The sequence below is a fragment of the Meleagris gallopavo genome, chromosome 3 (genome assembly GCF_000146605.3).
Source record: "Meleagris gallopavo isolate NT-WF06-2002-E0010 breed Aviagen turkey brand Nicholas breeding stock chromosome 3, Turkey_5.1, whole genome shotgun sequence".
NCBI lineage: Eukaryota > Metazoa > Chordata > Aves > Galliformes > Phasianidae > Meleagris > Meleagris gallopavo.
In genome coordinates, this window is record NC_015013.2 from 58,050,464 (window position 1) to 58,064,242 (window position 13,779).

At 39.8% G+C, this 13,779-nt stretch overlaps 1 protein-coding gene across 1 annotated transcript in view; it reads left to right on the forward strand.

Annotated features, from left to right (window-relative positions):
• CHD7 (chromodomain helicase DNA binding protein 7) overlaps nucleotides 1–13,779 on the forward strand; it is a 108,965-nt gene that overhangs the window by 45,949 nt on the left and 49,237 nt on the right. The window contains 3 exon segments of the mRNA XM_019614055.2: nucleotides 7,324–7,459; nucleotides 7,462–7,608; nucleotides 7,611–7,743. Coding sequence (XP_019469600.1) covers nucleotides 7,324–7,459; nucleotides 7,462–7,608; nucleotides 7,611–7,743 — 416 coding nt within the window.

Sequence of the window (13,779 nt, forward strand, 5' to 3'; positions counted from 1 at the left end):
AAAAAAAAAAGATATTTATGGGCCATTTTCTGGTAATATTCCAGAGCTATTTCTGGTCTGCCTCACATTTTCCCACCTGTTAGCATAACACAACTCTGCAAAACTTGTGTTGTTAAACTCATGTTACCATGTTTCTGACATGTTTACTGCTTGCTAATAGAGTGTATGCAAATCTGTGGCTGGTCAGGGAAAGCAGTGCTAAGGTAGCGTGCAAGTTACATCAGCAGCAAGATGAGTTTTGCTGCTAGAATTCTGTGCCTCATTGTCCCACCCTCGCCGTGTGTCACTGCAGTTAAAACTAGTAAGAATAAATAAAAATTACAAAAATCCTGAGTCCTTGACCTGTCTTACACAGTGATGATGGAGAGTGGAGAGTAGGTCCTGGGCTAACTACTTCTGTATAATATATGACTTCTGTATAATATATGGCTTCTGACCTGCATGCAATGGGAACAGCCTTATACTACTAAACTAGGATATATTAAGAAGTAACTTGTCACATAAAAGTATTAATAAAAATGTTTGTCTTTTGGCCCATTCCGTTAACAGTTATATACTGTCAGTGTGGTAGCTCTTGTAGATTCTTACATGAAAGGCCAGCCTGGAGAATACGTGTTTCATTGTCTTAGGAGTGGCATTTGTCTGATACTGTCTTATCTACGTTGGTGATTTTGATCCATGGTCAGCAACAAGGAGAGCTCTCTTCTGGAAAAATGAGTTATTCTTGAGCTATGGACTCATCAGCAGTCATGGCATGAATATCTCTCACTTCGTGAGCACAAAACAGCATTGCTACATGTGATTACTGTTAAATATGATGGAACGTTTGCTTTTTGGATGGCTACATTAGTGTCATTCATCTTTTATAATCTATGTTACTCTATAGAGGGCATGACCAGAAAATGAAGAATTTTAATGCTATAGTTATGTTGAGACTCAATTAAAAACACCGCTTTTTATATAGCATATCTTTCTTCTCCCACACAGTAACTGGTTGATATTGTCAGTTGCAGTAGCAATGGATGAGCTCTTGCAGTGGTGTCTGAGAGCACCCTTTCCATTCTACTGTTAGGATGCTGCAAGCATTGGTATTGCAAATGTCTTGATTCAGAGATTTTTCTGAAAACTTTGGATCAGTATGTTTTAACTTTTCAGTAGTTCCATCTGCTTAAAAATATTCCCTGGTAGCAATAACAGAGTAGAAAGATTGTTTAAGAAATCAAATGATAGTGAAGTTCTTCTGCAACAACACCTGATTTAATTTTTTTATACAAATTATTTTTAAGTATTTATTGCCAGGGTATTAATTGAACCCTCTTTTCTGTATGTTTTCATCCATATCTTGTACAAGTATGGCAAGAAATTCTGTAAACTGGAAGATTTCTGTTCTGTTTGCAAAATAGATGGTATTCCATTTTCATCTGATACAGTCTTATTGCAGAAAAGATCACTGACAACACTGGTAGGCTTATAAATGCAAGTTGTCACCTCAGAACTACACTGTGTTTCTGAATTAGCTTTCTGAATTAGTGATGCGTCAGAGTTTCAGCATCATGTTGCCCCTCCAAAGCATTTTCATACCGTAAATTAAAAAATGTATATACAACTTTGGTTCAAGGCAGGCATTTCGCAGAATAGGGAAGGGAATTATCACTCACAATAAAGGAGGATAAACTGACTGGTAAAGCACATCTTGGGAAGAATTGTGTGAGTGTATTCTTGAGGATATTTCTGGATTTCTGCTACTATAGGAATTTGTACAAGGAAATCTCTGAAGCTGTGTTGATTCCTATGCGCACTGCAGTTTGTACTGACACATGAACTTCACAGAAGGACAGTGTCTGAAAAGTTTCTGCTGGGCTAGAAGAGCCAAAGAAGCTTAAGCTGGAGGGAGCAGCAGGGCAGGCCTGGTACTGGAGGCATGGAGGGGGCAAGTTGAGAACTGCAGGGACAGAGACGTGCATACAGACACGAGGCAACTTTCCAGATGATTTGTTTAGAGATGAGTAGTTTGCTCTAAATAATCCAGAGGGATGACGAGTTCTTTCATTAATTTTTGAAGGAAGAATTATGGGGCAATCGATACATACAATGACTTAAACGTTGTGGACAGTGCTATCACGAAGGATATGAATCCTCTGCCTCTCCACAGAGCTGCTTCCAGAAGTGCTGCTATAGTTCTTCCTTTGTTTTAAAAGAACTTTCCTTGGTCACAGGTTGCTATTTAACTTTTCCCAAGTGAAGGTGATAATTTAAGCTAGAATTGTAATTGCTGCAAAAGAGAATACTCAGTAATAATTTACCTAACCCAAAAATTTCTGTTGTATATATTGTGTTGGAGGGTCTTGTATTTTGGAACCAGAGGGAAGTGATTGGTTGCTCACTCTGCCGTAACACAACTCACTTGATAAACCAAAGTCTAAGAAAATTTGAGTAACTTCTGGTTACAGGCAATCTTTTAAAAAAATGATGGAGGAGATTGAGAGAGTAGATATTGAAATAGTCCTGATTTAAAAAAATAAAAATTAAAAAAAACAACAACAACAGAACAAAACAGAGGGAGAGACTTTTGTTGTTTAACACTGATGTTTAAATTTCACAAGGTTTGCTGAGTCATGTCGCATACATTGCTGCTCTTGTTTCACCATCCTACGAGCTCAATATTGGCTCAAGCTGCTGCTCTACTGGGGAGCTGCCACTCATCTACTTTCAGCACCTAAGTACAGTTGATTGCGGTTCAATCCGTGTTCAAGCAACAGAGGGATTCTCCTTAGCCTCCCTTGGTGCCGCTAACCCTCACTGGGTTAATCCCCCATCCTGTCCATCTTGCTACTTTACATAAGAGGCCTGGTTAGAGGCGTCTATCGCTTCTTTGGGCTGCAGAGAATGAGCTTAGATCTAAATATGTGAGCGGCCGTGAAATGCGGGCAGCTTAGTTTTTAACTTACCAAATCTTAGCTGATGTATGTTTGGAAGTTTAAAAATAAGTTTTCAATCTAGAAAAGGGAAACTTAGTGTTCCAGGAACAATACCTGAAACACCGTTTCCTTGTAAAACTGGCTCTGATGTCGTTGGTTTTCAGTGATAAGCCACGAGTGCATTACTGCCCTGGTAACCTGTTGAGCTGCTAACGGTTTGAACGCTCAGAGCTGCTGAAGAATCGCTGTGTTGCTCTAATAAGCTGTGATCTTTAGCAGTGTCCTGCATTGTGATATTGCACGTTAATAGCATTGATTAACTGTCGGACGTGGGGAATTGATGAGAAAATATCCATTGTAAAATTAAATGGTATTACTGAAGCCTGTTTTGTGCTGCTGGTTAGGGAGGTGACTAGACCCAGTAGGCTGTGCTAGGAGTATTAATGTGAGCTCCAGGTTTTTTCGCATGATTAAAACAGGCCATCTGTTCTTTGTTAAATGTTTACAAAAACAGCTTTTCTCTAAAAGATTTAAAGAGATGTGGGTCTAGTAAACATACCAATATTTTTGAGCACCTTTTTCACCTTATTTCAAATAATACCAAAAATAATTCCGCTGCAATATCAAATAGGATTAATACCTATTTGTATTTAATCTTCACTGATTCCTCTCCTATGGAAGATTAAATTCTGTACCAACATGCTAAATTATGGCTTTGTTATGGTTAAAAGCAGGAGGGAGAAGTGACTTCTGTCAAATACGCAGATAGATTTTTCAGTCTTTTGGTAAAAATTCACAATATGCATCTTTTCCTAATTTGTAAATGGAAAATGGTGTTCTTTCATCAGAAATTATGACCCTGTAACTAGAATTAATCCTTTGTGGATCTAAAGAAGAACTATTTGAAATAATTCCCTGTGGTAGGCTTAAACTAATATTTACTAGTGAAAGCCTATTCTTCTTCCCGTTCTCCCCTTCTAAGAAAGAGCAGACAACTGGTTTGGGGTATGAAAACGCATCTCCTGAGCTGCTTCCTCTCTCCTCTGCTCACCAGACTTGTGCTGCTCCTACACAGCTTCACACTAGGGAGCAATGTGGGGTTGTCAGTAAGGGATGTGCTGTTTTAGAATATTGCTAAAGTGCAAACACAGACTTCCTAGAAAAGAGAAGTTATCGCACCCGTTTCTTTGAAAGAGCGTTAGGTTTAGAAGATCACATGTAAGTGAATTACAAAACATGCCAAACCTATGGAGATAGTGGCACGTAGCAGAACCACTGTATTTTCAAGTAAAAGGAAATACAACCAAATCATAATTAGAGATGGCTGTCTGTAGCTTAATGTCGGGGGGGCGTGAATGATACAAACCAAAATCATAGCAATTTGATTTGTATACCTACCCTGGCATGGTAAATAAAAGCTTGTAAGCACTGTGTATTTGTTTCACGTGTAAAGTTTGCACTTAATGTAGTTTTATGAGTCTGAGAATGTGGATAAACTTTTTGAGGTAGGAAGAATATGAGTTTTCATGGGGTGACACCTTACAGAATTGCACTGAACGCAGTGATAGGGAGCACTGAATACTACAGCATGGAAACAGTTGCTGCCATGTAACCTTATGGCCAGACCTTGTCATAAAACTGCACATGTCAGATCATGAAGGGCTGTCATTGCTGTCGTGGAACCTTGGAAAGCTCTCTACCTTATGCTCAAATTTGGTTGTGACCGCGTTGGAAGTTGTTCAAACCATGACTAGAAAAAAGATGATATTTTTGAGTTACATTAAAACGGTAACAAGAATTCTCAAGCATATAAAAAACTTCATACTGTTTTCAGTGACACAGCCCTATTACTAACATAGGTAAAATCTTGAAAGTTTTACAGAACTAAATTTAATTCTTCAGCTGGATTTCTTGCAGTTTTTAGTATTTGTTGGCTTGGCTGCTTTGCATGTTTCAAAAGAGGAAGAAAGAAGTTGAAACAGTTGACTGATTTTATTCTAGAAAGTGTATCACACAGAAGCTTATAGATGACAAACAAATAGTGTATTACCAAACATAAAGCACTTTTTAAATGCGAATTTTTACAAATAATGGAAAACTTAAGATTTCTTGTATGTTAGGCATAGCAAGTGAGCAGTATTTAAAAAAAAAAAAAAGAACTGAGATTTGTAGTAAACAGCTCAGTGAAGGCATTGGTGAAACCTGGACTCAAAGTGTCTGAAAATCAAACACAGGATGCATGAGATAGAAAATGACAGAAGATATAGTCATGTATGCATTGGGAAATTTAGAAGTACTGTTCTGAAAGCCTGTTGAATTTAAAAAAAAAAAAAAAAATAAAAAAAAAGTTATCAGTGATCTGTGTGATATTCCTGTCCTTTCCAACATAAAAATAAATAGTAAGCAGTAAAAGCACATAATGGTATGAGGTACAGAGAAGACAGTTTTGTTCTGTGTCACATAAGAAACAAATCTGAGGAGACATTCAACTCAATTCATTAAATGGACCATTAAAAACAATCCAAAGTATATGTATTTTCTGTAATGCATAATTGGCCTGTAGAACTCATTGGAATCACTGATATCCAATTTTATGAACTCTCCAGCATGAAGTTATCCAGGTATTACTGTGACCACAGCTTTCTAGAAGAGGTGTTGATTCAGGATGCCTGATGTGAGATTGCCTTGAGGTGGAGCTGATAGATGTGGTAGTAATTAAATGGGTGCATCAGATTGGCAGTGTAGCTGAGTTTCCATTGTGACTAAGGCTCTGCTGAGCTTAATAGTATCTTAATAAACAAGAGGAGGATGGAAGCCTGCAAAAATTTAGGTCAAGACAAGTAGCCCCATACCTTTGGTCAGCTTCTTGGGTTTCCCCTCTGTCCTGGAGTCTCCTCCAAAGCAAATCAGAGTGTCTAGTTCATAGCAGTCAAAACTCTCCCAGAGAGCAGAAGGGGTATGTACCCTCCCTCCCTTGGTAGGTCTGCTCCTTCTGCTGCTTGGGTAGTTTCTGAGTATGCAGGTATACTCAGGGCATAATGGGTTGTTGGTTTTTTCTTTTTTGCTACTGGGAAGAAATGCTGAAAATAGTTTACAGTCTAAAAAAATTCATGTGCATTTACTTTCTCGTTAAATGATTAAGAATTTTATTTTCCTAAATCTTAGGAGACAGGATTTGTAATCATTTGTTGCATACTTGCTGTTCTCAAGTACCATTTGGAAGAAAAGAGAAAATGTGACAAATAACCTTACAAACAGACTGTCCTATTCCTAGAAGTAACATTCTTATTTCCACACTTTGTGACCATGGCTAATGGGGAATTCTTGTACTAAGAGTTATGCTGACTTAATTTCTAGGGAAAAGTAGGAGAAACAGAGATAAAGAGGATGAGAAGATGGTCTGATCCTCTATGCAGCTTTAAGAAAAGCATCAGTTCATTGTCATGCTAGCACTTTTTTTTTCTTGAAAATCACCACGGTCATGAATGTATAGCGGCAGGCAGGCAGTGAGAAGCAGGTCAGAGCTTGGATATGCTGCAAAGTCAAAATAGAGTTCAGATGCTTTTTCTTTGCAGACTCGTGGATATTTGGGTAGAATAGAACTATTAAAGAGAGAACTTCCAAGTATATCCAATATGCTTAGTCTAAGCACTTTGCATCTGTATAATTATGCAGAGGTTTTCCCATTCTTTATGAAAGTCCGACATAAGTCTGATACACTACATAGAGTTTGAAAAAGGATGCTTTTGCAGTTTCACAATTACATAACATAATATTTTGTCCAATCTGTAGCAGGTTTCAATTACAAGCAGGGAGCTGTGCTTCTTTGACATAAAATGTAACCATATATTAAATTTAAAGTGACTTAAACCTTTGTGTGCTGATCAAAATACTTACTATCACAGCATGAACCAAGGTGAATTAATGTGTAAATACAGCTTGTGAATGTCTTTATTTTCTTACTGCACATCCAGAATCAGACTTCAACATTTTTTATTTTTTTTTCCTGGAGGACAAGATCTCAGTGCAACAGAATCGCAACAAGTTATTCTACTAATAACTACTCTGAATACAGAAATGTCTGAAATAACAATTACTGTCCTTTTGCATCTAAGAGTTAAAGAGTCTAAATGTTTTCTGTAATTCCACTTTGTATACAAGCTTGATTACAGAATAATTTTACCTTTGCATCAAGTATTTCTGGTTGCTTTGCCACCATTTTAACTGCAGAAAGCTTTGTTGTTGTTGTTGTTTTACTGATTTGCTGTGCAGCATTTCAGATGTGCTACCTAACATAATCTCCTGCTTCGTATTTTCTCCCACTGTTCCCTCTTGCTCCAAAAGAGCAAAGTTTTAGAAATCGAAGTTACAAATCTACAATTTTATTTCTGTTTGTCTCTCTCAGCATTCTCCATCGGAACCTTTTTTAGAGAAACCAGTGCCGGATATGACTCAGGTTAGTGGACCGAATACCCAGCTAGTGAAAAGTGACGATTATCTGCCATCAGTTGAACCGCAGCCACAGCAAAAGAAAAAGAAAAAGAAAACAATCACATTGCTGCAGAAGGTCCCAGTAAAAGTTTTGGTAAGGAAGACTTTCCTGGGGGACTTGACAGCCAGAATCTAAGCAGGAACTCAGTGGATTGCTCCCAAGAAGATAAAAAGAAAAAGAAAAAGCCCAAGGCAAAAAAGAACCGAAGGATCCTAAAGAGCCCAAGGAAAAGAAGGAACCCAAGACCCCCAAAGTCCCTAAGACCCCTAAAGAGCCAAAGGAAAAGAAAGCAAAAAATACCACGCCAAAACCCAAGAACAGCAAAAAGACAAGGTAAGTCAGAGGAAACTTCTGTATGTTATGGAGAACAGCGTTTGTGGGATTTCTAGGTGATCTGTGATCTGATGGAGTGAGTGGAGAAATCTCGTTTTGTCTTTTGTCCTCAGTCATCTGCAATACCATGTTTTTGGAGAAACTGTCAGGCACATTTCTCTTGTTTGGCTTTCCTGTTTATGGCTACACAATTTCTCTAAACACGTGGGAAAGGCAGAAGTCTTTGCCATACCCAGCAAGGTTAGTTTTTCTTTTCAAGGCATAAACATTTCTGAATGTTAGGTTTCAAAATTAGCTTATTTTCTTCTGATGCTGGTCTATTCTTCCGTGTGGTTTGTATATTAAGAGGTGCTTCAACAGTAATTTATGTTTGACCAAAATTCAGAGATGAGCGGCCTAGAGGAAAAAAAAAAGTTTTTGTCCAACTAAGGAAGTTCAGCACTGTTGCAAGCTGTACAACTGACTTAATTAATGTTGACACAAGCCGTAGAAATTTGTTTTTTAAAAGAAAAAAAAAAGTTTTTCAATGAATATTGATGTGTGAATATATCCCTCACTCTAGAGGTTATACTCATTTTACTGTTTCATGTAAAGACAGTTTTGCTACACAGAGTCTTTGTAGATAAACCAGATGCTTCAACCCTGCTTCTCTACTGTTTTCACTCGGCATCGTGTCCCTTTACAAGGATAGGCTTAAAATACTACTGAGTAGTAGGAGAGAACAAACTGCTGTTACACATGAGTAAATACGTCATAGATAATAACAAAGATTCTTTCCTTACCCCTCAACTCCCTAAACACCATGATTATAATGCTCACTTGAAAGAAAACTGAGAGGAAAAAGACATTAAAGCTCAATTTTTTTTCATTTGTATCTAGAATTTCTTACAACTGTTCTGAATTTGTTCCAAACATCTGAATCTGTTTTTCAAGATGTGGCTAGTGTTATAAAATATAACTTCCAGATGGAAGCACAGCCAGACTTGGTTAATCCGAATCAGTTTGCAAAATCCATTTGTATCAGGGTTTTAAAATTGCAGCTAATGAATCAGCTTTGCATATATTCTGCAAGACTGACTATCAGTGGTTAGTTCTGCTTCAGCTAAATGAGGCACAGATAGTAATAAACTACTTTCTCCTTTGGCAAGAATGAACTTTTTTTCTCAGTTAGCAGAGACAATGTTTCCTGAAGAACTTAGAAATACTGGCTTGTAAAATCAAATGTTGTCTTCCTGATCTGGCATTGTGGACTGTTCAATAAATTACAGTTGATTAGCCTATCCTATTGCAGAAGTCATACAGACTGTGTTTCAGCCTGTCCTACGGGTGATTTTATATACAGAGTAAGTCACAGCTTAAAAAAAAATGCTTCAAGCTGTTTCTCTCAGTGTATGTTTTTGAAACCAAAATACTGTATCAGCCAAAATAACCTTTGTGCTCCATTTCCAGATATTCGTAGGCTTAAAGGCTGAACAGGCCATATTACTGCATGGCATTGAGCATCTCCTAGCAATTTTTTGCACCAGGAAGTAGAAAAACATTTACTGCAGGACTAGTCAATTAGTGTACTTTTACAAGGACCTGACTGCAGTGAAGCTTTGTTTAATAAGCAACGGTTAGAAAGAGTGGCTCAGAAACATGCCTGGTTCCTATGGCTCTGCTGGATATCAGACCTCAGAACTTGTCTGTCCTCTCCACTCAATCTTCACATCTCTTTGCACGCCTTCTCTAAGTCCTGGGACATGCTGTGCAGATTAAAGGAGCAGTATTTCCTTTGAAGGAACAAATCACTGCTTTCTTAGTTGTGTCTCTGGAAAGGCTTTATCTTCTTTCCCTTGCAATAACTCTTGTACGTGAGTAGCTAGATGACTACAGTATTCTGCTATTTCCTAAGCCCTGTTGTTTTACCTGTGAGAGAAACATGTTTTGAGCAGCACTGAAGAGCATGTGTTGTTCCTTATGCTTACACAAAGGTGTTGAGAAAGTTTATTTTTTCCCTTAATGGACTTGTCTTGCTGTTACCAACTGCTCTTTTGAAAACAAGGTTGTTCTCATTTTGTCGGCCTCAGTATCAAACTTCTCCAAAGAACTCTGATGTTGTGTTGGGATGCTGTGCTGCTTTGGTAGAATTTTAACTCAGTGAAAGGAAATTTGCTTGCTTTGGCAGCAAATTTTTCGCAGGCTGGGGAGTCGGTCTAAGTGACAGATCATTGCATCAAATTTTTAGATGAATCAACAGCCCAAAAGATTAATTGTCTGAGCTGCAATATTTCAGCAGCGCTAAGTCTCTCCGATATCTGAGTAAGATTCCAGCAACTTAACGTAGATTATGGTGTGATTATATACAAGTGAAATTTTATGATGAAAGTTAATAATGTGTGTGGCATGAGTGTGCTAATTACTAATAATATCTTTCAGTATTTTTAATTTAAGCATTGAAAAGAATGGTGTGATTTCTTTTTTTAGATTTTTAAATGCTGTGCAAAACCAAATGATTTTGTTTCCCAAATAAGCTAATTAGTTTAAACTAGAAGAACAGAGTTACACTCATAAAATTCTGATAAATAAAGTCAGACATACACATGTATTTATCAAAAGCATTATTTTTTCTTTTGGATAGAGTGTTATAAGCCCCAGTTAACTATTTGACACAGGCTGCATCTTAACCATTTTGTAATGCAATACAGCTCATAACATAGCCCTGTCTGTCATTTCAGTTTAAATTTTGACTAACAGCATAAATCTTTTCATTAAACAAACAAGCAACGGAGAGAAACTTTGTCCTTCATGTGTCTTCTATATTTGGTGTAAGTTGTGACAAAATGAGCAGCCTGCCTCACTGAAAAGCAGCTTCATGTGATGGACAGGTCAGATGGGAGGAACGGAAGAAGCTGATTAATTGCATGCTTGTTTGAACTGTGAGTCCTATGACATCTTAAAAAGAAAGAAAGCACTAAAATCAGAGGCTACTGTGTTGTACTGTCTAGTTTGTGACTTGGAAAGAAAGATCACGTTAATTCGTTGTTATGAGCCCAATCCTGCCAACACTGAAAGCCAGATAAAGCAATGGCTGGTTCAAAGCAAACAAACAAAAAAGAACAATGAATCTTCTGTAGTCCAAACTAGTAAAGATCAAAAGAAAAATGCAGGTATACCTGAGATCACCAATGGAGGTTTTTCATTAAATTGCTCAGTGCAGAGTATTATGTGGCCTTTTCATGTTACTGAGCCAGCTTCAGGCACGTGCAAAGCATGCAGGTTATTTCAGTAGTAGGACTATTTGCCTTTCCCTGTCTAAACTGCTAAGTCATGGCTCAGATGTCTGTTCCTTCTGAGCCTGTCCCTGGAGAAGATGTGGAGCACCTGTTTCAGAAGATCACACTGCAGCACAGCTGATAGCTCTCCTGCTGCTTCCTGTGAAACCTTAGAGAGTGACCACCTACTAATGTGGGAGAAGCAGGAAACAACTTGAAAGGGCCAAAAGGCAGCTCCTTGTGGGAACTTGTCCCTTTTCCCATCTCCTCCAAACAGTATGCTGTGCTTTGCAGGGCTTCTCTAATCTGCTTCCTCCCCTCCTTGCAGCAGGAGAAGCTCTTGTCCTTCACGTACATGCAGCAGCTGCCTGGGAAGGAGGTTAGGGTGAGTGGGTAGGCAGGCTGCTGCTCCCAGAGCACTAGCATACCTACCTCTTTTAGAGAGGTGGAGACTGACTTCTTTGGCACGCAAATAAGCTATTTGTTGTGTAGGAAAGGGGATGGCTTCTTGCTGCGGAAGTGGGAATAGGCTGCTGCAAAGGGGAGTGGTGTGAGCAGCAGGATGCAGTACCTTAGGGAGACAGAGGACAGGAAGAGAGGTCCCTAGGTGGTACTGGTAGTTTCCACTCCAAAGCTCAGATCATTCTGCAAAAGGCAGGAAGGAGCTGCCTGTGGGAAAGGACAGGAAATAATGCAAGATTTCCATGCACGTGTCTGCAGAGGCAGTTCCTCTTCACACCTGTCCTCATCTCCCTTTTGAACTACCCCAGCTGCCAAATATTTACCTTTGTCTTCCCTGCAGGCAGGCCTTGTGGGCTTCAGCATTACCAAAGCTTACTTTTTAATGATTCAGCAGAGCAGTCAGGCTGGAATAAACCTTATCATCCCATTGTTATTTTTCCTACTTCTGTTACATGTGAAAGCATTATATAAAGGGGATATGTTTTAATTTAAAGATAAGATAGTAAAGAAAGTCTAAGTCCTAACATTTTGGGAGCGTTTAAGGGTTTGTGGTTTTGTTGCTCCACAGTGGATGTAGAACATCTTTCTAATCCAGGTTCTAGTCAGGAATTTGTCATGGGAGAATGTTCCCAAATGGAAAAATAGGGATCAGTAGTGTGTCTGACTTGCCTTGGATGTTTAGATTACAGAAAAGGGTTAATTATTTCCCTCGTAATCCTGTGAAACATCCCATGCTTTTTGGGGTGTTTTGGGGTCAGATGGTTCAGCTCTCTAAGATCCTGGTATCTGACCTTACTCTGTAGGTGGCTGCTGACTAAGTGACACAAAGCACAGTTTGTCAAAGATGGTATGCTCATTCTCAAGTTGTAATTCATGCTTTCTTCTATGTTATCCTACTTAAGTTTTCCTCTTCAGACCTTGTTTTCCTTAGTGGTATTCTCTCATCTGACCTTCTGCAGGTTTTCTTCTCGCTGATCCCCTTTTGTCAGTGTGCTGTGCAGGCCTCAGGGATAAGAGGATAAAACCAGAGAGTAGTACTGGACATCTCAGTTGTGAGACAACTAATCTGAAATGTCTCTGTGTTTTAACTGTGAATAGAAGGACTGGTTTTGGCTAACAGAAAGTGTTTTGCGTGGATGCAAATACCTCCTCAGTTTCTCCCAGATTTGGAATTCTTGTTTGGGGTCTGTAGACTTGTCTCTAGTGGGAGTTGGTTAAATCATACGTTCAGTCGTGTAAAAACACATATTTAAGTTAGTTGTCTAAATGCACCTATTATAGTTTGCCATCTGCAAAGTACTATCAATGTGCATTCCAGGCACACTGAGACACAGACTAATGGTAATTCTAAAGCCACTAAAAAATACTTTCCACCCCCCTGTACTCAGATAGGGAAAAGTAATTCTGGCCCAGCCGAACAGCGTCCCTGAAGGGCAGGAGCAGGGTGAGGTAGGCCGAGTCAGCGTGGCTGGTAGGAGCAGATCCTGCTGGCCAGGTGAAGCCTCGCTTCACCCAGAAGGATAGCGCTCTTTTTGTCCGCTTTATTTCTCCTTCACTTTCCCTACTTTTCACGGCGAAGCTGTGGCGGTGTATTTAACATCGGCAATTCTCCCGAGTTCAGAGCTTATATTTCTCAGTGGAGCCGGGCTTTGTTCTCCCAAGTTGGCGGCGTGTGTGTGTGTGTGTGTGTGTGTGTGTGTGTGCGTGCGCGCACTGTTAGCCAGCCTGTCAGGGGCGATGCGAAATGGTGTCCGGATGACTTAGTGCGCGGCTCCCTTACGAGTGTGACTCAGTCTGCCGAGGCACGACCCGTGGGTATATATAGGTCACGGAATGCTCGCGGGAAGGCGTTCAGCTCTGCCACCAGGAGCGGGGGAAGGTCTGACAGGCATTAGAAAGCAATCTTTGTCGGGGTGGATCTGCCCGAGCGCTCCAGCCTGCGGCTGGGCCTTTGTCTGGGCCGTGTCGGGCTGTGCCAGCCGAGTGCTGCCGGTGCTCGTTCCCCGCCGTGCTGCAGGAGGATGTCTTATCCAACCTGGGCCATGCTATTCTTCCAGGCTTTAAGCCTGTTATTCATAGGCGCTGGTGCACCTGGGGCACGGCAACTACCACTGAACTTAATTGTACGCTTTGCTCTGATTTATGGAGGTCGCCTGCAAAAAGCACCAGCCTGTCAGCTCGCTTCAACCTGGCAACCCTCCAGCCCCCTGACAGGCCCACCTTTGGTTTGAGCACATCTGAGAAACGTGGAAAGTTCGGTGCGATGTTTTGTCAGGTTGTGTTTGGGTGATTTTCTTCGTTTGTTTGGGGTTTTTTTTGT